The 26188-nt window shown below is 37.2% G+C and overlaps 1 protein-coding gene across 2 annotated transcripts in view; it reads left to right on the top strand.

Moving 5' to 3' along the window:
• The window catches only part of gnal.L (G protein subunit alpha L L homeolog), a 147079-nt gene that overhangs the window by 52399 nt on the left and 68492 nt on the right, over positions 1-26188 (top strand). The window contains exons 1-4 of one of the 2 annotated variants that reach the window (XM_018267873.2): positions 2529-3130; positions 3617-3689; positions 4643-4697; positions 5698-5817. In XM_018267873.2, coding sequence (XP_018123362.1) covers positions 2992-3130; positions 3617-3689; positions 4643-4697; positions 5698-5817 — 387 coding nt within the window. In that variant the 5' untranslated portion in view covers positions 2529-2991. Of the gene's footprint in view, positions 1-2528; positions 3131-3616; positions 3690-4642; positions 4698-5697; positions 5818-26188 lie in introns of those variants that run through there. The other variant, XM_018267872.2, reaches the window with a different exon arrangement.

Raw genomic sequence — 26188 nt, 5'->3', positions numbered from 1 at the left:
GGCAGCACCCCTAGCATGGTGTGAGGTACTGGTTACTGCAATGTACTCTTGATATCTGGAGCTTAGCATCATAAAGTGCCATGAGTCAGTTCATATCTAATTTATAAAAGTTCACCTTGATTTTAACATTTAGGGGCAGATTTACTAAGCTGGAGTGATGGTTCGAATTTAAAAAAGTTCGAATTTCAAAGTAGATTTTTGGGTACTTCAACCATCGAATAGGCTATATTCAACTTTGATTTGAACGATTTGAAGTAAAAATCGTTTGACTATTAGATAATCGAAGTACTGTCTCTTAAAAAAAAAATTTACTTCATACTTCGCCAAGTTAAAGCTACCGAAATGCAATGTTAGTCTATGGGCACCTTCCAGAGCACTTTTCTAAGTTTTTTTTGGTTGAATAAAAATCCTTTGATCGATCGCTAAAAATCGTTAGAATCATTCGATTTGAACGATTTAATTGTTCGATTGAACTATTTTTATTCGACCGCAGGATTGACAAATTTGTTGAAAAAAACTTCGAATTCGATATTCGAATTCAAAGTTTTTTAATTCGATGGTCGAATTTCAAAGTTTTTTGTACTTCAAATTTCTACCCTTGATAAATCTGCCCCTTAGTATGGCATAGTTACTATTTTCTTATCAATATTACTGCTGTCTGGTGGTCTTAAAGTCAGCCTGTTTGGTTGCTGGGACAGAATTGTATTTGCAATAAAGTTGGAGTAGTGTGAGAACGCTAATTATTCAAAAGATGAAAGCAAAAGGTGCTTACAGTAGGCCTGTCACTAGCATACTAAAGAAAAGTTACACAAATGTAAAATTAATTTTTAAAAAGCTGCTTGTTACTTTTGAAAAAAAAAAAAACTAGATAGTGAGTTTTAAAAGAATCTAGTTAAGCCAGGCAGTATCATTGCAAGCAAGTAAATTGACTGTGTGCCAATAAATCTAGTGGGTATTGAATGGCTGTGCCAGTGTAGCTAAAGTGCTTGTGTGCTGTTGCTCTGTACCAATATAGTTGTCATTTTTAAGGTACCAATTTCTGTGAATGTGGTATGTTGCTATAAAGCCAGGACTAGTACATGGGTGACACTATTGGGCATTGATGCTCAAAGGAATGTGTGAGGGTGGTATTTATTTGTGTTTTAAAGGGATTCTGATTTTTATGATGGTTTTTATTTTTAAATTACACTGCTTACACTGCAAATAATTCACTCTACAATATAAAATTTCATTCCTGAACCAAGTGTATTTTTTTTAGTTGTAATATTGGTGTGTAGGCGCCATCTCAGGTCATTTTGCCTGGTCATGTGCTTTCAGAAAGAACCAGCACTTTAGGATGGAACTGCTTTCTGGCAGACTGTTGTTTCACCTACTCAATGTAACTGATTTTACTATTGAGTGCTGTTCTCAGATCTACCAGGCAGCTGTTATCTTGTGTAAAGGTGGCCATACACTATAAGGTCACCAAACAAGGGGATCTTAACCCGATATGCCCAACGGCTGGACAATATTGGATGAATTCAAACGTTCGGCCTTGGGGCCGAACGTTCGGATTACAATACTATGAATGGGCTCCGACGGGTCACAGGACCGCATCAACTAGCCGATGTGATCCTGGATCATACAAAAAAGTCAAACTTGACCGATCTATATCTGCCCGAATTTTGGCCTGATATCGATTGGGAGGACCCGTCGGGAGCCCCCACACATGCACCCCCACACACCGTGTATGGCCACCTTTAGGGAGCTGCTATCTAATTACCTTCTTATGTTCTGTTGTTAGGCTGCTGGGGGGGGGGGGAGAGGGGTGATATCACTCCAACTTGCAGTAAAGAGTAACTGAAGTTAATCAGAGCACCAGTCATGTGACTGGGGGCAGCTGGGAAACTGATAATATGTCTAGCCCCATGTCAGATTTCAAAATTAATTATAAAAAAAATTCTGTTTGCTCTTTTGAGAAACGGATTTCAGTGCAGAATTCTTCTGGGGCAGCACTATTATTAACTGATGCGTTTTGAAATAAAAAAAGTTTCCCATGACAGTATCTCTTTATTAGTTGTGTAACAATCTGAAATAATTTGCTGTTGAAACTACAACTCCCAGAATCATTTACGTTACTTACCAAGAACTTCTGCATAGGGGCCCGCTTGAGGAAGACGCCTGGACGCAAGGAGGAAGCCAGAGATAAGCAAGGAGCTTATCTGCAAAAAGAGGCGCAATTGAGTGATGCAGCCAGAAGGTGGCGCGCCTCTGCGCACTAAATAATAGCTGCAATAGAGAACCTGTGAGAGCTGCGGGCCCGGAAGGGTTAGTGCAGGGGAGGGGAAGGATACAGCACGACCGGAAGAGTAGGGAAGCCCAGCATGCACTATGAGCCACGGGCCGAACGCATCTCCAGTGTGTGTATCCCTAGCCAGTCAGTGGGCAGCAGCAGTAGCGGGGGGAGGAGTGGGAGTGGGCGGGGGAGCGGGCTGCATGTGTACATATATATGCTCAGGGAGGGGGAGCGCCTTTCCGTTCTTATGATTTCCTAGTCTTGCAGAAAGAGGCAGTGCTGAGTTAGAAAGACAAAAATAGCCGGAAAATTTGCAGAGAAATAGAAGGATTGTGTGTGAGGGGAGGGAGAGCAGCACTAGGCTGGTTTCCAGGAGGAGCCCTTCTCTTTCTCTCTCTCCCCCTCTCCGGGTTATTTATAGACTTCTCCCCTTCTAAACTGATTTCCTTCGGAGCTCCTTTCCTTGCGCGACGTTATGTTTCCCTGACACCTGGAAGGCGAGCAGGAGAGAGGGAGGGGAGGCAAGCCCGCGGATCCATCAAACGCAAGGAGCAACGCAGAAGGACTATTTTTAGCGGCGGTCCCCCCCGTCTCAGGAATAAGCGATTCCCTGAGCCGGCTGCTTACTGGGGGGTGGGGGGGACTGTGCGCGTATCGCAGGGGGAGCCAGGCACACCCCGAGCCCAGTCCGGAGATTAGACTACAGGACCATTAATATGGGTTGTTTAGGCAACAGCAAAACGGAGGATCAGCGCATTGATGAGAAAGCACAGCGAGAGGCCAACAAGAAGATCGAGAAGCAGCTGCAGAAGGAGAGACTCGCCTACAAAGCCACACACCGGCTGCTGCTCTTGGGTAAGGCCGCCTGACAGGGCCCAGCTGCGTTTTGCCAGAGCCCGTGTGCTGCTGGGCCTTTCCAACCTGCAGTAGCCCACACACTTATTCAACTCCAAAGCCATGCCTGTGACGGCTGCCAATTATGGGAGTTGTAGTTCAGCAGCTCCTTAGCAGCCAATCTTGAAGGATATGCTGTACTCCAACAATGACAGCTCTATATACATAAAGAATACAGCTCTTCATTAATATTCCTTTTGTATTTAGCAAATCTGTGCCCATGACTAATGTATATTGTATGTTCTGTTGGGATTCTATTCCTTGTCAGAGCCAAACATCTGCCTGTACATATGTAAGGCTTATTTCTCCTTTTTTTTTTCTCATGAGGAAATGCAGCAGCCGAAGCCTAGAGGCTGCCAGAAAATCCAGGCCTAGGAGCAGTGCTGTGTGTGTTTATCACTCTAGACATTGCTTTATCTCACTATGTATCTCTGTGGATTTTGACAGGTGCCGGAGAATCGGGAAAAAGCACGATTGTGAAACAGATGCGGATTCTTCACGTTAATGGATTTAATTCAGAGTAAGAAAATGGCATCACTTTCCTATTTTGTTATTATTACTGCCTAATGATTGGCATTGCATGTTCATATTCCTATATTTTATCTCTCATTATTAGCAATCTGCAGGGAGAAGCCAAGTGTGTGTATGTGTGTGTGCTTTTCTGTGCTGTGGGTTTCTCTACTGTATTTCATACTGTTGCTACTGCAGCGTTTGACAGGCCCTTGTGTAGCAACAACATGGCGACTATACTTTTACATAGCAGCAAATATCTAAATTCTGTGTGTCTGTGTGCATAAGGGAGGCAGCAACAATAATGGCTGAAGATGAGATGCTTTTGCAAACATCACCATTTAAATATGTAAAATATCTCGAGTGGCTGGACTGTTCTAATGCCTCACCGTAAAATCAGATGAGACTGACCGTATAGTTTCCTTTCTGTTTTACAGCCCCTGAAACACCCTTTGTTTGCCGGAAAATAAAGATTTATATTGAATTTAAGTATGATTTGTTCTCCCCTTGTAATTTTTAGTGCTTTTAAGAAATGAATGCCGGTTCTTTGATTGAGTGTCTTCCTACGTAGGCCATTTAGGCATCATATTTCTTAGTACAATAGGTGTGATGACTGGACACAATTTTATTTTTCTGAGCTTGGTATGGGCGCTAACCAATCCAATCCTGCTGATTGGCAGCCTCTTGCCCCCCTGAAGTTTGATTGTTTCAGGCTTGTAAGGTGTGTGGATATCCATTCCCTACCTTTTCCGACCCCCCCCCAAACACCTATTGTTAGTGCAGCTGTAATTGACATAATCGGCATTATGCCTGTACGAGTCCAGGTACTTAAACTTTACAGACAAGACTTGGAAACCAAAATAATGATTAAAAAAGAAATATAAAGACAGATAAATAAGCATCTAAAATATACTTATGGTTTATTAAGAGGCCGTAAAAACAAAATTTTTGTCTTTGACACAGAGAAAAGAAACAGAAAATTCAGGATATACGGAAAAATGTTAAAGATGCCATTGTGGTGAGTTTTTTTTTTTTTAAATAGTTTTTTCTTGTTTTGTTTTAATTTTAGTGTTTTCAGTTGTACTGCTCCATATATAGATTTGCTTCTGATAAAGCTTTACAGTAGCTGAGAAACTTCTGACCACAAGCCTTAGTATCTAATGTACTAGTTTGTATATTACAGTTTATATTTTGTCTTTATCTTCATTTAAAGTAATAGATCCCAAACATTGGGTTTGGCCCCCTTGGTGGGGTCCTGGAGCAGTGGCAGGGGGCTCAACCTAAAGGCCTTTTATGGTGACATTTGGGGATAAAGGCTATTTGCTCTTGTAGATACTAATTGAAAACCCTACTAGATGGTCATTTAGAAAAGAGTGTGGAGTCAATCACTTATTTGCTCCCCTAGATATTCTTGGAACTTTTGATGACTGGCTTTTAAAGCAATAGTGTCCTATATTTGTAAGTTAAGGGGGGCTGAACAAAGATTGGATCTTTAAGCTTTAAGATGGCGTCGAACTAAAAAAGTCCAAAAACCCTCCGATGTAAACTATTTGTTTAAAGGCAATGCTTCCTGCCATGTTTAATTTTCTGTAGCATTTTAGCAGTTTCCCTGTTCCTGGGTTTTTAGCTTATTGCAGTTTGCATTTTGACAGCTGACATGATATGCCATAGGAAATCAGTGATAACGTGGCATTTCAGTTTTATTGCAGTAACAAATGTCATGGGATAGTTATTTATTTTGCACTTTACTCTTATTTCAGTTGAGTTCCAGTTCCCTATATTTTATGTAGCCTGACACCATACTTACTAAAGCTTACCAGATCATTTGAAAAATCAAGGCTTCTAACAAATGCAGTTTGCTGTGCTGCCCTTATCGCAGGCTGATCTGATATGCATTACATGCAATCAGTACAGAGCCTGTTGTTGCATTTTTTTTTTTAAAGTGTTTCAAGTTTTCACTTGATCTGGTTCCTATATAACAACTTTAACAGTCACTTATTTGATTTTTTCTTCTTCAGACCATAGTTTCAGCAATGAGCACTTTAATACCTCCGGTTCCGTTGGCCAATCCAGAAAATCAATTTCGACTTGACTACATCAAGAGTATAGCCCCACTGTCTGACTTTGATTATACGCAGGTAAGATGAGCTTTCACAATTTTTAAATTCTAGCTAATTGCAATAGTTGGTGATACAGCATCTTATGCTTTATTATATGGTTGTGTCTGTAACTGCAGTTATTTCTTTGAATCCTAAATCTTGATTGTCTGTGTTAATTAGAATGGTTGCGCTTTCATGGAAGAGTAATGTATTTTTTGTTATTGCCTCTTCCTGTATAATGTGACCATGCTTTGCAAAGCATGATGATGACTGACAGGAAATAAGCGCTATAGTATACATGGTTTTCATCATTTTAGATTCCAGATATCACTTATTTGCAGAAAAAAGACGTGCTATGCCTGAATATTTAATATGAGACCCACTTATTAATTGACTTTTCTTACAGAAGTTTTCATAAGTAATTTAGTAGACTTTCAATATACATTGGAATTTATAATGTGCAATTGTCATAGCCAAATTACTTTCCATTTGAGTTATGAGTGTTGATTGTTGGGTTTCTTAGTCTTCTTTAACGTGTTTGTTTTACCATTATTGTGGTTCTGTGTCCTTATAGCACAACATGGACACTAATAACAGATTTAGCTGCAATGTCTGTCTCTGTGGTCTTTTTATTGGTGAAGCTAAAGGCTAACTGACAAATATTAGGAGAATGCTAATGGGTTGATGGTGTGGGTATCTAAAGTTGCATTTATGGCCATACAGTGCACATATTATTGTGTACTACATGTTTTAAATCTTGATACAATGCTTTTGCATCACACAAACTTTTTATTTTGCATGTCTGTACTATTTCATATAGGTACATTTACGTTTTTCATCTCTTGAATTCTATTTATTTTGGCATTTGGTGCTATTTAAAGGGGCATTATACCCATTTTCAGCAATGCAATAAGTAGGTCTTGTGCTGAACATACTTTTTTGCCTAATGTTTTAAACATGAAAAGAGTTTCTATTTCTTGAGCCAAACAAGGAAATTCAAACTTTTCCATGTTTGAGTTAAATAATTAGATTACATTTATTTTTGGAAGACATCATTACAAAAGCAATAACTTATTTTTATTAGCTGGGTATATGCTTCATATTTGACATGAAGGAGTCACTGCCACAATTATGGGATACTTTTTACTATGCATTTTTTCTTTTAAAAGAAAGTGTTACTTAAGTTAAAAGTGCAATTATTTGTCTTTGGAACACCATCTTGGATGACACAGCTGCTATTATACTGACAGAATATGTAGTGCTGATGTGCAATTGTCTTGAAATATCTTGGTAGAAAATGAGGGTCTGGTTACAAAGTAAATACATCATGGCTGCTGAATGTTATACACAAATACAGGTATGACATTCATTATCCGGAAACCCATTATCCAGAATGCTTTGAATTACGGTACGGCTGTCTCTTATAGACTCCATTTTATCCAAATAATCCAAAAATGTTTTTTTCCTTTTTCTCTGTAATAATAAAACCGTACCTTGTACTTGATTCAAATTAAGATATAATTAATCCTTATTGGAAGAAAAACCAGCCTATTGGGTTTATTTAATGTTTAAAGGATTTTCTAGTAGACTTAAGGTCTACTAGAAAGATCGCTTATCCGTAAGACCCCAGTCCCGAGCGTTTTGAATAACAGGTCCCATACCTGTATTCAGTATTCCAGACATCACCCACAATCCAGTGCTGATCCTAATTCAAAACTGAGTCGCTTCTTGGCTTTTGCAAATGCGGCTTTTTTAAACACACTTAGTGATCACATTGGCAGTGGGTGTGCTATGAAACGAACGCGTTTCGTGCCCAGGTATCTCGGCACTTCCTCAGAGTTAAGTGTGCATCACGTGCTATCGGCATTAAATAGACTCACTAATGCATATTGATTTAAAAAATGTGTGTGCAAAAATGCGTGTGCAAGAATGCTTCAATAGATACATGCTTACATACTTAGAAACCATAACAATCGTTCTAAAAACAATATTTCTTCATATGTGTATAATTGTGATTTTTCTTTTTATTACTATTATTATAATGAAAAAAATAATCTGTGCTGTATTCAGTTTGCTTGTCTGCGTATATTAGTATGGTACAGATTGATGCTAAAGCATGTGCTGTAAAAAAATTAAGCACTTCTATAATTTGCCTAAGAAACCAGCACGAGGGAGAACCGTGACAAGTTAAAACTTTATGATCCAGCATTAAAAATTTGATACTGAGCAACATTTCAGCCCCTGCCTTGGTGAGGGAGAGATAACAAAGTAGATCGATTTACATAGGTACATATCTTCTACAATCCACAAAATGCTTTATGGAACTTGAGCCCGTCATTTGTCTGTTTAAAACTCCTTTAAAGTAGATCTAAATGTGAAACCTGATGGTGGTATAGAGTCATATGGGGAAGTAAGTACATGTAGAAAGTGAAGTGATTGCTTTATATCCTGCTGAAAGTTCTGTTTTTTGGTAAAAAATTAAAAGAAAAATATTGCTTTTCACTATATCACTGTATGTGATCTATTTTAGTAGTATAAATACACAGCTTTAAATATAAATGTATATGTGCCTCCTTTGATGAAGATATTTGCTGTCAGCTTTTTGACAATGGGTTTTCCCTTTATAACCAGATTTGTAGAATCCATGTTTTACTTTTGAACCTTTTTTCAGTCACTATTTTTCTCTTAGAAATCATGAGAGCTGATCTAGATATGTAAAAAAAATCTAAAGGATATAAAACTAGATAAGGGGTTTCATCACATCTAACATCCTTTATGTATCTTAGAAGCTACATATTGCATATATTTTACAGGAGGGCATAGTATCTGCACTTTGTCAAGCCTCCAGAATACCCTCGATAAGAGAGAATATTATACTCAGAAAGACATTAAAGACATTAATGCATTGCAATACATTTAACTAGGAATTGTGTTACTGTTTTGCAGTCTTATGTTGACCAAATGCTGATTGACATTTGCTCATGTTAACAGGAATTGACCGTTTTTATTTTTTATCCTGATTTATTGATCTCTATATGCCCTTTGTGCAGTAGAGTTAACAGATTAAGGGCAAATTGTGCTAGTAGCTGTGGAAAATGATCATGTTACATAATCACCCATCTTAATTTACATGGCTTTGTCTGCTCTGTGGTCTCAGACAAACTATTTAAATCACATTTAAAGTGGATGTCAACCAAAAAATGCAATTTTCTAATAAAAATATTGTAAATTGGAATTACGTTTTCAATGTACATACATATTAAAATGTCAGTAGTTTTAAAGTCATTTGTAAATGTAACTGCTTTGGAAAACAGTGTCTGACTGCCCTGGTGGTTCTGACTTTTGAAACTGTGTAGCAGAAACCAGCAGGTCTGACCGAAGAAACGTGCAAGGCTGGCTTCTGTTAAATTGTTTCGAGAGACAGAACCAGCAGTACAGAAAATACTCCTTTCAATTGCAATTACAAATAACTTTTAAAGTGATTTTTAATAGTGAACACTGCAAAATTGCTTACAATTGCATTTTCTTTTGTTTGGCATTTTTGGGGGGTGGGGAAACCTGAGAGTGACTCGGTATTTTGCTGTACACAATTATCTGCCATTATTTCCTTCAGCAGGATGAGTTCAGTAAATCTTTTTTAACTGTTGTATTATACATATCCCATGTAAAGTCACTACATTTCCTAGCTACATTTTAAGGAGGCACTGGCCATTAATTGTCAAGCTGGCTCCATCAGTTTCAGTTCTGTTTTTAATTTACTTTTAAGGGAGACTGATAATTTCGTATTTTGGCTTTAGAGCACTAGGGAAGACAATGCTTCAAATGTATTTACATACGGTTAATAGAGTTTGAAACGTCTATATTGCACTTTTCCATCAATATCCTAGTGATGTATCAATCTTAATTCTAAATGTTGCATTTTAGTGTTACTTTAAAATATAAAAACAAGTTTGGAGACATAAATATTAAGGCAGCATTTGTAGAGCAAGATTAACACTGATGCACACGTATTCTTATTTTATAGCTATAAGAGTGTGTTGTTTTTTTTTGTTTTGTTTTTGAAGTTGTGGAACTATTTTTTTAAAATAATATTTTCTTATTTGTCTACATTAAGGGGTTATTTATCAAAGGTCGAATTTTAAGAGTTTTATACCTTGAATGAACTCACAACTCGAAATGGTTTCTAATTTCAGAAAATTGATTTTTTAGGGTTAACAACCCTAAAACCTCGAATTGTTTGTTTTTTCGGGAAAACACTCTAAAACAAAAAAACTCTTAACTATCTTCAAATGGTTCAAGGGACCTCTGCCATTGACTTCTTGACAGGTTTTACATGGTGTGTTTTCAGCTTCAAGCTATTTCCAGGGTCGGGGTATAATTAATTGACCCTAAAAAAAAAAATCTATTTTTGAATTACAAATAACCCCGTAAAGTAGAATTTTTCATGGAAAACACAACTTGAACCTTAATAAATATACCCCTAAATGCAATGTAAGCACAAAAAGCTTTTACAACTACATTTTTTTTATTCTTAAAAAATATAGATAAGATAAAAGAATATTGATTTGTATTGACAAAGTAAACTTGTGCTTCATTTCAATCACAACTACAATGTAAATACTTTTTAAACATCATATTTTTTATACGGATTCACAGCTACATTTTCATTTAGTAGTCTTAAAAAACAGAGGGTGTTTATTGGTGACTTTGAATGGACTAGAAAAGCCTTGTGACTTAGGAGTGCTGTATTGTATAGAGTTGTTTTGATCGTGTATGTAACAATACATAGGTTGCTTGATGTTTGCCACGCAATCAGAACACAAGGTCCCAAGTGCTCTAATTAGTCAATATATATGAAATGAAAGAAAAACATTCCATCTTTAATTGGAGGTTGTGAGGTAAAGAGTGTCCCCCATGAATCTCTATCTTGAATTAGCTTGTGTGTTTCATCACTTGGTTCCTATCAACAAGGGAATTTCAGACTAAAGCCTGACTTAAAGTATGTCTTACAAGTAAGGTCAACCTGATGCTACAGGCCAATTTAATGACACCGGGGTTTTCACGATATATATGGAACAATAATCCTAATCCAACAATTTGCATTTCAGTATGAATTTACCTTAAAGGAGAGCTAGATCTTAATTTAAGAAGTAGGCTAGAAATGTTGTACATTATGTTTTGGGCTTCTGTACCAGCTCAGGGGAACCACAGTCATTTCGCAACAAGATATGTGCCTCCAAACATGCCCCTGTAGATCCTCATCTTCTTTTTTGGCAATTCACTGCACATGCTTTGGGCTGCTGTCAGTTACTGAGCTTAGGGGCGACTCAAAATATTCAGTACACCTAGAATATAAATGTCACAATATAAGGCTGATTAGTAATTAATATAGATAATTACTACATGGCAGCACAGAAACTAGGGATGCACCAAATCCACTTTTATGGTTTCGGCCGAATCCTTGGCGAAAGATTCGGCCGAATACCGAACCGAATCCTAATTTGCAAATTAGAGTTGGGAAGGGGGAAAACATTTTTTACTTCCTTGTTTTGTGACAAAAAGTTTTATCTCCCCGCCCTTAATTTGCATATGCAAATTAGGGTCAGCTTGGCAGAAGGATTCGGCCGAATCCGAATCCTGCTGAAAAAGGCCGAATCCTGGATTCGGTGCATTCCTAACAGAAACCAGTGCAACTAGCATCAGAATTTAATATTCAGTCCTGTAGCGTTATCTTATATTACAGGCAAACCTTCTGCTGGATAATTTGCGACAACCCCTAAACTTAGCTTCTCAACAGCACTAAACTGGTTTTTGCCTGTTTGTATTTATTTATAACATTTGAATACACTTCTGTTGTTGATACCATTTAAAAAGTGTTGCAGCATTGAAGTCAGTCCTGGATATACAAGCCATACACATGGCAACTTGTCCAAGGTATTGTCTGTGCTTTTGTTAGACTGCTGCAGCTCCAGGTCATATAGCAGCTTTATGATTGATATATAAACCTTTTTTTTAATTATATACCGTAGGTTAGCTGTGTTATGTTCCTTTCATTGGTCATACAACTGCTCTTGAGCAGAGAGCTACCTTTAGACAAGTAACTCAGGTTAAACCAGTAATTTAATCCATTGTTTGAAGCTTAAGAAAGATTGTACATGTCATTACTGTAAATAGCCAGATATAAGCACATAAAATGTAATCTTTCAAGTGGTCAGCTGCAGAAGTTTGTCTGTAACGTGAATGCCATTGTTATATATGTTCAGTTATAAATGTATAAGTTGTGTTGCTTTTCTCATCTGGTATATTTCAACCAGTGGAGAAGCACCCAAACCCTAACTTCCAATTACAAGTATGGGACCTGTTATCTAGAATGCTCAGGCTCTGGGGTTTTTGGATAACTGATCCTTCTGTAAATTGGATCCTCATGCCTCGAATCTACTAGAAAATCATGCAAACATTAAATAAACCCACTGGGCTACTTTTGCTTCCAATAATGATTAATTATATCTTGGTATGGAGGTACAAGGTAATGTTTTAATATTGCAGAGAAAACGAACCTTGGTTTTAAAAATTTTGAATTATTTGGATAAAATGGAGTCTGTGAGATGGCCTTTCCGTAACTCAGAGCTTTCTGGATAACTGGTTTCCGGATAATGGATCCCATACCTGTACATGAATGGGAAATGATTGACCACACAAGAACTGGCACTTTTCAGCCCAAGAACACAAAATAGAATGAATGGGATGTGGCTAGGGTGGTTTTCAGATGCTAAAATACAAGAAAACCTCTGCCATAAATTGAACCACACAGCCTGACAATTAAAGAATTTTAAATAATTTAAGATAAAAAGAAACAAAAAAATGAACATCAAAGCAGTTTATTACATGTAAATTATTCAGCTGTAAAAAACATACAGCTTCTAGAACATCTGTTTTCTGCATATTTTATTTTATACATTGTGAGGGCTGCCTTATTGCATTCACCAGAATTAAACGGAGCTAACTGCTGCTACTTGCATCAGAGACTAAAGTGCCAGTTCTAGTTTTACAGAAATGAATGCAAAAAACAGAACAGGCTACCCCAGGCAACCGAATGTAAAATGCAATGTATGCAGTATGTAGAATTGCAGCTGGTATAGCAGTAAAATGAGAAATTGCTAATAGTTTCCAGATATTGTCCACACAGTGCAAAACAAGTGATCACGTACAATAATTCTTATGAATTTATGGCTATTTTCAGATTTTAGAAGATGTTCGCATTATATTATTTGTTCTTTGTAGTATTTAGCAGCATTTTAGTCTTTAGTTGAACTCTACATACTTTGTTTATTAATTTTGGGGTAAATCTGCACTAGTGTAATCACTCGTACCAACCAAACGGCAGTATGCTTCCTTGTGTACTTCCGAGTAATACGGGAACTGAATGGGTGCCTGTGCACAAATTCATTTACTAATGCATGGCACAAGTTCTTAAAAGCTGTGCCAAAGTTTTAAAAAATAAATAAATAAATAAATGACCGGAGCACCCCACTGGTCTGAACAGTAAAACCATTAGTGCAAAGGGGAGTGTGTTACAGTGACTCAATCCCATTCTGTTTCTTAAGCTCCCCATAGACGCGACGATTCATCTTGCCGAACGACCGATTTTAGGGAAGTCCGACCAATCCTTCGAAATTATCGTGCGGTTAGTGGTGTTCGAACGCTCGTACATCTTACGATTTTTCGGCCGACATCTGTCAGGAAATTGTTCGGCCAGGTCAAAAAATCTTTGTCGGCCCCAGTGCAATCTATCTATGTTTGCGGGGCCAAGCAGGCAGCTCCCCTTTGTTTTCCTGGCAAATTGGTCTTTTTAGTTGATGGTAAATTCGTACAATCGTTCTGAGAAGATCGTGGTCTCACGATCAGGATCTGATCTTTTAAAAATCTCAACATCTATGGCCAGCTTAAGTGTTCCCATTAGTGCTTTAGCATTCAGCCTGGCTTTGTTTTTTGGTTCTTCGTTTATACCTCTTTACTTATAACCAAAATCCAAATATTCAAAACAATTGTCTTCTCATCCTGCTGTAATCCTGCTGTAATCCAAACAATATCAAAGGCATTACATTGCCTGTGTGTTTTTTTATTTATTATGGTTAAACTTGAATGCCCACTCATAGGCTATTTCCGCTTAGATTTGTTGCACATTGAACAGTTTGGCTAAATGTTGGATGATCTACACTGATTCACTTGATTGGATCCCTTTGGAACTGTGGCCTCATTCTACTGTGTCGATATAATGTCTTTATGGATATTTTCAGAGGTGCAAGACCACCCTGAAACAATGGTGCTCCTTCTGGCTGTATCCTCTTAAGTTTTAGTCTTCCCCCTGTGTTGTGAAAAGAACAGTTCAGTGTAAAATAAAAACTGGGTAAATAGGCTCTGCAAAATAAAAAATGTTTCTAATATAATTAGTTAGCCAAAAATGTAATGTATAAAGGCTGGAGTGACTGGATGTGTAACATAATAGCCAGAACAATACTTCCTGCTTTGCAGCTCTCTAACTCTGAGTTCGTCAGCGACTTAAAGGGGGGCCACATGGGACATAACTGTTCATTGAGTTTGCAATTGATCATTAGCATGCAGCTCAGATTCAAAAGCAACTGTGTACCCCCACCCTCAAGTCACTGATTGGTTACTGTCTGGTAACCAATCAGTGGAAACCAAGAGAGCTGCAAAGCAGGAAGTAGCGTTCTGGCTATTATGTTAGACATCCACTCACTCCAGCCTTTATACATTACATTTTTGGCTAACTAACTATATTGAAAACATTTTTATTTTGCACAGGCTATCTATTTACCCAGTTTTTATTTTTATACTGAACAATACATTTAAACCATATAGTTTGTGCATACTTTGTGTTTGCCCAATCAGACCACCACTTTAGCAAGTAACCATGTGTAATGAGCATTGCAATAAGTTATTATGCGAGTCTGGCACTTGTCTACAGCTATGTCAAACCACAACCCTAACATGACACGGTCATGAAAATATTGGGAAGGTGCCCTGTATAAACCTCCTAGTTTGGAATAGAAAGAAGCAAACATGCAGGTGGCATCATTTTGTTTTGCAGAAACATGCCTAATAAGCAAGCTGGTGCTGTAGAATCATAAGGCGACCTTAGTCACTCTGGACTTACAAAACCATAAAATACAAATCATTTCATACTGAGAAAAGATAGCTGATCAGCAGTGTTCACCATGTGATAAAATCTAAATATGGTTATAAGACTAGACAATGTTCCATTTACATCTAGGCCAGAGGAATCTATATTTTCTTTCTATTATATATTAAACTATTTAAAATTCCCATGATTTGGCTCTTTAGTGCACAGCCATGTCAAAAGGAAACTTTGTTTGACTTCTAGTTCCCATCATTTTGAGAGCAGCTGGGCTTTATGGGAGCAGACATATTCAGCTCTGTATCTCTCCTAATTTTATCCCCCTCCTTCGAATTTCAAAGATGAACTGTTATGCCCTTGCTGCTAATTACATGTCTGCTTCTGAAGGGAAACCCGATGGTTAGATTGAGGCTGCTATAGGCAGTCTTGGAGAGACAAAAAAACAGTAAATGAGCCACAATCTTTACTGTTACTGTAGCACCACTGGGCCCATTGGTAAATTGGCATTCAATGTCTATTGTGACTTATGCATAGACTGCCTGGCAGAATTGTGGGATGTGTATTGACTGCTTTTACTGGCTGTTTAGAGCTAGAGTCCTACAGTGGATACGAGTGTAGTCTGAGTTGATTTGCCTTCAGGTTAAGATCCGTTCAGCATTCCTCTCTCTCTTCACAATGCATTGACTACCAATGCCTCTCTTCTCTCTGGCTACACCAAAATGTTAACTTGCATTTTTCTGATTGAAAATAATGCATGAGATGCATGTGTCTCTACCAAGGGCAATGGTCCCCATATGCCAAGTGTTTTGCTAATTGCACATGCACCTTTCCTACTACAGTTATGGGATCCGCTATCCGAAAACCCATTATCCAGAAAGCTTCAAATGACGCAAAGCCTGTCTCCCATAGACTCCATTTTATCCAAATAATCCAAATTTTAAAAAATAATTTTTCTCTCGAATAATAAAACAGTACCTTGTACTTGATCCAAACTAAAATATAATAAATCCTAACTGAAAGAAAACCAGCCTATTGGGTTTATTTAATGTTTACAGGTTTTTCTATTAGACCTAAGGTATGAAGATCCATATTATGGAAAGATCCTTTATCGGGAAAGCCCCAGGTCCCGAGCATTCTGGATAATGGGTCCCATACCTGTATAGGCAATACTACTATTACAGGTCTTTGCTGGAGATCTTTTAATGTATCTTTGTTGTAGCTAGTTGTGTTTGGATAGAAATCATTCCCTTTTCCCATGTAGAGTTCTAACTTGGCTTTCCCTGAATTGTATGAGACCAACATACAATTGTACATCAGAAAGCCTTCTTATAAATGCATGGAATCTCCGAAAGCTTTTAATTAGGGGAATGTGATCTACCATAGAATTCAATATAAGCAAATTTTTTATATTTTTATTCGGTTTATTAATGTAATAGACCCCATACCTATAATAGTAACTATTACAGATATGATCACATAAAAGGCTGCTGCTTTCGACTGTATGGGTTGTAATGTAATGATCAAAAAGAAGGCAGGGCAGTGCATTGGTGTGGTGGTGGTGCGTGCCTCATGTGCCACACGATTGCATTCTGCCAGTAAAATATCTTGTTTATTAAAAACATTTACCTTAAGGTGGCCATACACTATAAGATCCGCTTGTTTGGCAAGGTTGACAAACGAGTGGATCTTGACCCGATATGCCCACTAACGGCTGGGCGATATCGGATGAATCCGAATGTTCGGCCGAGGGGCCGAACGATCGGATTAAGATACTGCGAATGGGCCCTGACGGGTCGCAGGACCGCATCAACCATCGGGAGCCCCCACACATGGGCAGATAAGATGCCGACGGTCTAAAGGACCAATATCGGCAGCTTTAATCTGCCTGTGTATGGCCACGTTTAGTCTCCTGTTCACACTCAGATTCCATGAAAATTCTCTGTGCACTGGCTTGGTTAACAAAAAGCCCATAAAGAGAAGATTAAAGTACGGCTTTTTGTTTTTGGGAGGTTTTGTGTTCAGCTAAAGCTGGTTTCCATTTTTGTGTATGCTGGAGGCAGATCCTGCTTATCTGCTTAAAAATCTTAGTTTTCAGTTGGTAATGGCTAAATGGCCTGTACCAGTATTGTAAAACTTCTATTCATTAAATTACAACTTCCAGTTAACCCATAAGCCAGTATCATCAGATGTTACATAGTTTATTTGAGCACATATATACATATGTGTGTGTGTATGCTGGCACAGAAAGGTAAGAGGACACAAGGTTGGAAGGAAGTAACCTTAAATGGATACTGGGAATTTTTTTTTTCAAAACGCATCATTTAATAGTGCCGCTCCAGCAGAATTCTGCACTGAAATCCATTTCTCTAAAGAGCAAACAGATGTTTTATATTTAATTTTGAAATCTGACATGGGGGTTAGACATATTGTCAGTTTCCCAGCTGCCCCCAGTCATGTGACTTGTGCTCTGATACACTTTAGTCACTCTTTACTGCTATATTGCAAGTTGGAGTGATATCACCCCCTCTCATTCCTCCCCAGCAGCCTAACAGAACAATGAGAAGGTAACCAGATAACCGCTCCCTAACACAAGATAACAGCTGCCTGGTAGAACAGCACTCATTAATAAAATCCAGGTCCCACTGCGACACATTCAGTTACATTGAGTAGGAGAAACAACAGCCTGCCAGAAAGTAGCTCTTTCTGAAAGCACACTTGCTTATTCAGGAATTACATTTTATATTGTAGAGTGAAATATTTGCAATGTAAACAATGAAAATATAAATAAAAACTACATCATAAGAATCACGACAGAATCCCTTTAAAGGGTCGGTTATTTAGAGACCCTTTTGCTCACTCAGCTTACGTAGGCGGTATACAATATATTTCCTTTACTGTTTCATGAGACACATTGCTATAAAAGAAATTCTGCATTTGCTTCACCTTTTTATGGTCAAGCAGTTGTTGTGTCGGCTTGAGTTGTTCCGGAAATGTCAGTGTCTTATTGGGAGTTGTACCTCCCAGCAACCCTTGCCAGCCGTAAAGACCAATTTAGGCCATTTTTTAAATTTAAGTGTACTAATACAATAATAGAAGTTTTACATAATAGCAGTGCATTTCCTGGATCTCCTTTCTCCTGCTCAAGGAAAATTATTGGCTAAGAAGCTGATAAAGTAAACCCTAATAATATTAGTGTTGATGCAATACAAAAGTGACAGAGCTGGAAAGTTCAGTGTGAGGTTGCTTGCATAACTCCCCTGGCTTTATGCTCTCCTCTTGTTTCCATATTTCAATGCTTGTGTCTGTCTGTGATTACAGTAGAAAACTCCTTAAAAAAGAAAACTTTAATGAGTATACTATTAAGTATGAATAACTAGTAATAAATATGCAATACACTGCAAGAAATGGTCAAAATTTAAAACAAATATGAACTAAATATACAGTCCACTGACATTCCTGCAAGGATGACTGGCACTCGCCTATAACAAAATGATTCCCTCACCTATAACAAAAAATATATATTTAAAAATAACCAAATTAGTTGTTTTACACTTTTGCTGATGCCAACTTGACTAATGACACTCAAATATGTGTAGTAACTTGACTGGCACTGTGCAAACAGGGTACAGATTTAGGCCAGAAAACACACGCACCTTGCATTTCTTGCCTAAAAAAAACACCATTTGTGTTATTGGCTTTAGCATAGTTACAGCATTACACTATTGTCATGGTGTTGTGTATAATGTTTTATTAGCAAACAAGTCCTACTGTACAACCTTCAATTTGCTTGTATGGTTCAGTACTGATATTTTCTTCGTGTTGTGTATTTCTTTCTTTGTAGGTGCAAACAATATTAAATCATATAGCACCAAAATATTTGCAGTGTTGTTCCCAGAAATGTGTCCCGGTTGGGGAAAAGTAAATAAATATGTACCTGCCCCAACTCTCTTGCCCTGTTCAGTTTTTACAGATGCCAATTGGACTGGGCACTTCTAGAAGTACAGTGGGCTATATTAACGGCTACTTTTATGGGTTGGAGCCGGGCCAGGTGATCAAGAATAAATGCTGCGTGGTGCATCTGGTAATACAGGCCTGAGCACAACACTTTTATTCAGCAGTGCTGTACATAGAACTGTGTGTGTATATATATATATATATATATATATATATATATATATATATATATATATATATATATATATATATATATATATATATATATATATATATATATATATATATATATATATCAAACATACTAATTACATATACAAACTGATCAATACAGTTGAGGAAGGGGGCCTGCTGTATAGAGCTTATAAACAATTAAAGATTAGGATTGTTTCACCCCTGGATTTTGTTTAGGGTTGCCACCTTTTCTTGAAAAAAATACCAGCCTTCCTATATATTTATCTTTTTTTCCTTATTAATAACATTGGGATCAGCCATCATTGGTGGCAGGTGGCAACCCTAATTTAGTATGATGTGGACAGTGATGATATGAGGCAATTTGCATATTTTTTTTTAACATTTATTGTAGTTTGTGAATTAATTAGCACTTGTATTCAGCAGCTCTCCAATTTGGAATTTTAGCAGCTCTGTGGTTGCTAGGGCTCCATTTACCCTAGCAACCAGGCAATGGTTTTTGAGACTGGAATATAAATAGGAGAGGGCCTGAATATAGTGATAAATGACAAAAAGTAACAATATTAAAAAATCAACAAAGCAGTGCAAGAACACTTAGGGTAAAAAAAAGATGACTTTCTTTCCACTGAAGCATTTTATATCCAATGGATGTGTGTGTGTATATATGTGTATATATGTGTATATATGTGTATATATGTGTATATATGTGTATATATATATATATATATATATATATATATATATATATATATATATATATATATATATATATATATATATATATATATATATATATATATATATATGTTTAATTTGAAAAGGACCTTTATAATACAGCTTTTTATGTCTGGGTCACAAGTCCACTTTAAGAGAAATAGCTGGAGATCTTCTATCTGAGAATTTCTAGATATAATTAATAATCTATTTAGTTTTAACTTGAGTTGAGTGCAGTAGAACAGATAATATTGTAAAATGTTGTTACCTATGTAAGTATTATTGATGGATATCCTGAAAAATATATTTGTCACATTCTTGCACAAATATGCTTTGTTTGTCCCGCCATTTAGTAAACATTAGAAATTCCTGTTAATCTATAATGGCAGTAGGTACCGTATTCTTTGAAAACATGCCATGACATGCATGTGCATCATTTACTATTCCTGTATCTAATGAATGATTAGGGTGCGCTAGTGACTCGCTTCTTGGTAGATCTGCTTGGGATCCAAGAATCAAATCTAAAATACTGAAAAAGCATCTGCTAATGATTCTAATAATTCTTAAATCGCATCATCGTCTTTCCAGTGAATCCTCCAGAAATATGACCATAAAAAATAAAGGGTTGTTTTACCTGAGGACGTCTACAGTAAACAAGTATTGTAATATTGTATTTACCCGGATGATGACATGATTGTGTTTGTATGTACCAATACATTGCTGTCTTCTCTAGAGAAAATGCACCCCCCCCCCCCCCCCCCCGGGATCTCATTAATGCTCGTAATGACATGTGATACATTCGGTGCTCTTCAAACTTTTCACCGAAGAGAAAAATTTACACATTGAAATATCATTTGTTTTATTGTAATTTTTAATTCCCTGATTTTTGATTAGTTGTTGACATTACTGATGATTAACATTACTGTTGATAACTTTTTAGTATAAATCATGTTATTTTATCTGTTCTGTAACATTTCCAGTTGGCCAGTTGCTGATTGTCCAGGTTAGATAATCCAATCAGATCGCAGCCACATCTTTTCGTTGATGCGGTCCCGCGATCTGACCACCCGTTTGGCCTCCAATCTGATCCAATTGGATCAGCCCGATATTGCCCACTTCAATGTTGGCATATCGGGGAGAGATCTCCCTGTGTATGGCCACCTTTAGATAGTAGTTTTGAACCATGGAGATTTTCATCAGAGTAGCATTGCAAGGCTGTAGGGAGATGCCAGTAGTTCTTTAGCAACTGTGTCCTGTAGCTAAAAAAAAATGAATTGGCTAGTCCACATCTCCAGTCTGTGGTTAAGTTTAGTAAAGTCTCTTGCACAACTAACTAGGATGTCTACCTGCAGACATCCAGCTTCTGTTACCCCCATCTGTAGTACAAGGCAACCAAGAAGATACTTGCAGGTGACTAGTAAATGCTGCCTATTTATAGGATGCTGTAGGTTCCTGCACGTGGGCATAAATGCCCCCATATGTAATAAGACACAACCTTTGCCCTAGTGCAGTAACCCATGGCAACCAATAAGACATTTTCTTTTAACTGGCGATCAGGGTATGCTAACTTCTACTAGGTGCAGCATTTGCAAACAGTTCATCGCCTATAGCAGTCAACTAGCAGGTAGAACTTCTTGATCACCTTGAAAGCAAGAATATTGTTGTTTGTTATAGGTTATGTACACTTTGCAGCTTTATTGTATAACCCCCACCACCCCCTTGTACCTTTTATTACATTAACCCTCTGGAATCTAATATCCTTCAGTTTTGTTCACTGAACCCTCCTTTCTCTTGCCATATTGTTTATAGTAAACAAGTTCTTAGTTCAGGCACTGGTTTTCAATTCCTTATGGCTGCAGATTCAGGTGTCTGTGTTACACCTTAAGGTACAATATTCAGGAAAATTGATGAATCAAACAGCTCCAGGCAGTATTTTTAAACTGCAATGTGTTTTTATTAGCAGTTTAAGCACACTACATGTTTCGGGCAGGGCCGTTTATCAAGTGATAAAGGGCCCTGCCCGAAACATGTAGTGTGCCTACACTGCTAATTAGGGATGCACTGAATCCACTATTTTGGTTTCAGCCAAACCCCCGAATCCTTCGCAAAAGTTTCGGCCGAATACCGAACCGAATGGAAAAAACGTTTTTTACTTCCTTATTTTGTGACGAAAAGTTGTGTGATTTCTCTCCCGCCCCTAATTTGCATATGCAAATTAGGATTCGGACAAATCCCGAACCGAATCCTGGATTCGGTGCATCCCTACTGCTAATAAAAACACATTGCAGTTTAAAAATACTGCCTGGAGCTGTTAATCTATTTTCCTGAATATTGCCATATTGTTTAATGATCTCTGCCTTGTGCTTCCATTTGCAATGGTAATGTGGTAAATTTTATATAAACCTCTAGCTGGCACTACTAGCTATCATACTCTGATAAGTGTTTCATTGATTCCTAAGGAAAATGTCTAGGCTGTGACATCGTAATGCAGTGATGCAGTTGGATGTTGCTCCCAGTGGGCTCAAAGCAGGAGCTTATTTTTGAATTCCAGGCTTGGAGGCAAGTTTTGGTTGTTTAAAAACCAGGTGCACTGCCAAACAGAGCCTCAATGTAGGTTGATAGTCCACATAGGGACTACCAAATGGCCAATCACAGCACGTATTTGGCACCCCAAGAATATTTTTCATGCTTGTGTTGCTCCCCAACTCCTCTTCTGAATATTGCTCACGGGTTCAAAAGCTTGGTGATCCCTGTCGGAATGCAACTCACAACAATGTAAAAATACAAATACGCACATATAGTTATATCTCTTACTTAGAAATAAGGTGTATTATTTCCTTAACCCTCAGTAGGCAACACATTATAAAATAGTTCTTTTTAATGTAAGCTTTGTCTGGTAATTGTTCAAAATATTTATGCTGTTACCATCCTTAGAGAATTATTGTATATCTCCGGAGATAGTTCAGTTTCATTAATTTCTTGTGCTGTGTTCTCTGGTGGTGGCTATGGGATTGTTTATACTTGTTACCTATGTTGGAAAAAAAATTCTCTATGCTCAAATGACTTTATGTATGGTCATAGCTATTATTTGGGGCATTGCATATTCTGTTATAAGAATATCCGTATAATCTGTTAAATTCTATTTTTGCAGCTGCTTCCCATTTCCAGCCATTGCCAGAATCAAAGAACTATAGTGTTGTTTTGGAAACCAGGGAGAAAGATTCCTAAAAGCCCTAAACACTTAGCCATAGAATTATATTCCAAATAAACAGTGTTGCAAAGAGTAAAAGATAATGCAGCCTCTGAACCACAGAAGAGGCAGAAGTAGGGAAAGTGTTGTGGGGGGAAAAGATCAAAATGTTGAAAATCCTTCTGGGTTCCCCAGTGCAATTCTTCATATCTGCTGTTAAGTGCAATCATTTTCATCCTTACCCATTAAATTGTACAGTATGCCTGACAACCAGCTTTATTGCTAAACTAACACTGCAGAAGTGGTATAAAAAGCTTGCTACTGTTCATGCTATAGTTTAGAAAAATGATGTAGACCAGCAATAATTAATCACAGTTAATGGAGACTGGTTAAAAATGCATCAAATGCTTGGGACCCCCCCCCCCCCAACATCAACACCCTTGATAATGAAAGGAAGGATATTTGTTGCAGAATTTTCTTCTATTAAATATTTATTTCCCCTTTTATAGGTCATACATTTATGAAAATTTGTCGGTAAACCAAAGTTTATCATATTGACTGTATTTGCTTTTGGTTGCTATACCTACAAAGCCAAGCATTCAGTGTGTAATGTTTAAACAATATTGATTTTTAAGATTAATACAATATTCCTTTGAGTTTGTTTAGTTAAATTCTTGGGTTTAAAAAAAATTAAGCCGTTTTCTAAATGAAGTTTGGCATCTGGTAGCAACAAGGTAATATCAATTATATTTTTTAAGTTTCTTCGGTTTAGCTGATGGGTCTGTATTTTAAGTTAAATTACTAGAATTGCCCCTTCCATTTTGCATCTTTGTTTAATAAAACCATTGGGAGCTGCCAGACTTGCAGAGTGATTTTGCAGAGGCATTCCCATGGCTGTCATAGGTACTGTTTCATTGCTTATGTTACTTTCATTTTCTGTAAAAAGGGCCAAAATGAATTTGTAAGACAAAATGGGTTCTATGCCCACAATAAAGCACATACCAGTGCTGTATTGTCTTTTTATGGTACAATCATGAATGCCAAATAAATAGTATATTTTCTAGTTCACTCTAAGCAATGTTTTTATGAGCAGCTATATCCAAGGGCCTATTTGGGGCACTTCATAACTTTACATAATTTAGTAGAACGTTTGTTTCTCCGAAGGGTACTTTTTACTGCAAATGAACACAATTTTTGTATAGTTACTTAAAGGAAAACTATACCCCCCAAACAATGAAGGTCTCTATAAAAAGATATTGCATACAACAGCTCATATGTAAAATCCTGCTTCATGTAAATAAACCATTTTCATAATAATATACTTTTCTAGTAGTATGTGCCATTGGGTAATCATAAATATAAAATTGCCATTTTAAAAAATAAGGGCCGCCCCCTGGGATCGTAGGATTCACTGTACTCACAAATATACCAACAAACTATACATGTTAGGTCACATGAGCCAATTAACACAGAGTTGTATCTTTTGCTTCCACACTTCTTCCTGTTACAGTTAGAGTTGTAGTATTTCTGGTCAGGTGATCTCTGAGACAGCACACAGACCATCACAAAATGGTGGCTCATGGCAAGAGATGTAAAATGGCAATATTTACTTAAATATATATTCCAGTTTGGTGAGATTCTTTAATATGCCACTTAATATTGTATGAACTATCTGTTGCTTAAGTGTTCATTTTGGGGGTATAATTTTCCTTTAATCCACAATGTTTTGGAATTTATTCGGAATTTTGTGTTGAAATACTAAAGTACGACAAGTAAAAGCTGTCGAGGTCATGTAGAAGTCAATGGAAGTTCCCTTTCTTTTCTTGCAAAGATCAGCCTTTCGTTCGTGGTTGTAGAGGTTTTCGGAATCAAAACCTCAATTTTTTTATTCACGAAAAATTAAGTGTGTTCAAATTTTTTTTCGAGAGCCATTTTCGTTCGTACTTTTTTTAATTCTGATCTTTTAATAAGTTTCATGGCATTCATGTTTTAGAGAAATAGTTTGATCATTTTTCCAGAAAGCTCTAATACCTCCTGGGCCTCCTAGTGTCTCCATTTGTACCCAACAATAATATTATCCTATAGTTTGCCTATTGCTGAGTGTACTAATCCAGACGACTTGTTCATAAACTGCTCAGACCCCACACATTGGCCAAAATATAATGAAGATGACCCCAGTTTTGTAAAATTGGCTTTAATTACTAGAGTTTCTGGAAACTAGTGCTTCTCAAAAAATGTTTCCACTAAGGCCTACATTGTCTTGTGTATTTATTAATATATAATACACAAAAGCCATGAATATCCTGTAAATTATATCCTTATAAACGGTGAGTTCTGATGTCATCAGTTATAAACGGTGAGTTCTGATGTCATTTCTGTCACATGACTCACTGAAACTTGTGTATTATAATAAATAAAGTACCCCCAGTTGCAAAATATGAGGATATTAGAAGTTACCTCGGAGTTCCATGACCTGTATAAAAACACTCGGCTTTCGGCCTCGTGTTTTTATATGGTCATGAAACTCCTCGGTAACTTATAATATCCTTATATTTTACAAAAGGGGGTACTTTATTCACTATATATACATATATTTACGTGTGCATGTTTTAAAGTTGTAAACAGAACTGTTGCAAATCTCTCTTAACTATCATTGATATGTCCTATAAGGAATTAGCTTGATTAGCTTCACTTTTTTGCTTCTTTATTTTAATTTATTTCCATAGTTCTATTTCCTTTTCTGATTTACGGATACCATACTGTATATATTTGTTTACATAAAGAAAGTAGATGAAAAAGTAGTACCCCCCCCCCCCCAACCCTATGCATATAGCTGTCTGATCCTATTTTTTTCTACTAACCACCTCTCCTGAGCTTGGCTTAACCATGTGCTCAACCCCAGCAGAACATTTTATCAAAGTATGTTGTGCCTGTGTTTAAAAGTGTATTCTGCATTGCATGAACTTTAGAGCTTACATCTCCTATTTGCACATATCAATGTTACTGATGATGTGTCAGAGGAAAATGTCTGAAGATGAAAGCTGCCATTTTTGATGGTGCTGGCAAATGGAGGGGGTATGTGCAGTACAAATGATGTCGTTTGGGTGGGGAAGATATTACCAACTTATATACATGGTAGGAAAATGTAGGCTGTACATGTCCTTTAAGCAGTGGTTCCACTGTCACTGCTGTCTGTGTTCCAT

Source organism: Xenopus laevis, chromosome 6L (assembly GCF_017654675.1).
Source record: "Xenopus laevis strain J_2021 chromosome 6L, Xenopus_laevis_v10.1, whole genome shotgun sequence".
Taxonomy (NCBI): domain Eukaryota; kingdom Metazoa; phylum Chordata; class Amphibia; order Anura; family Pipidae; genus Xenopus; species Xenopus laevis.
The sequence above is the reverse complement of the archived record's forward strand: the minus strand, read 5'-3'. Positions and strand labels throughout refer to the sequence as shown.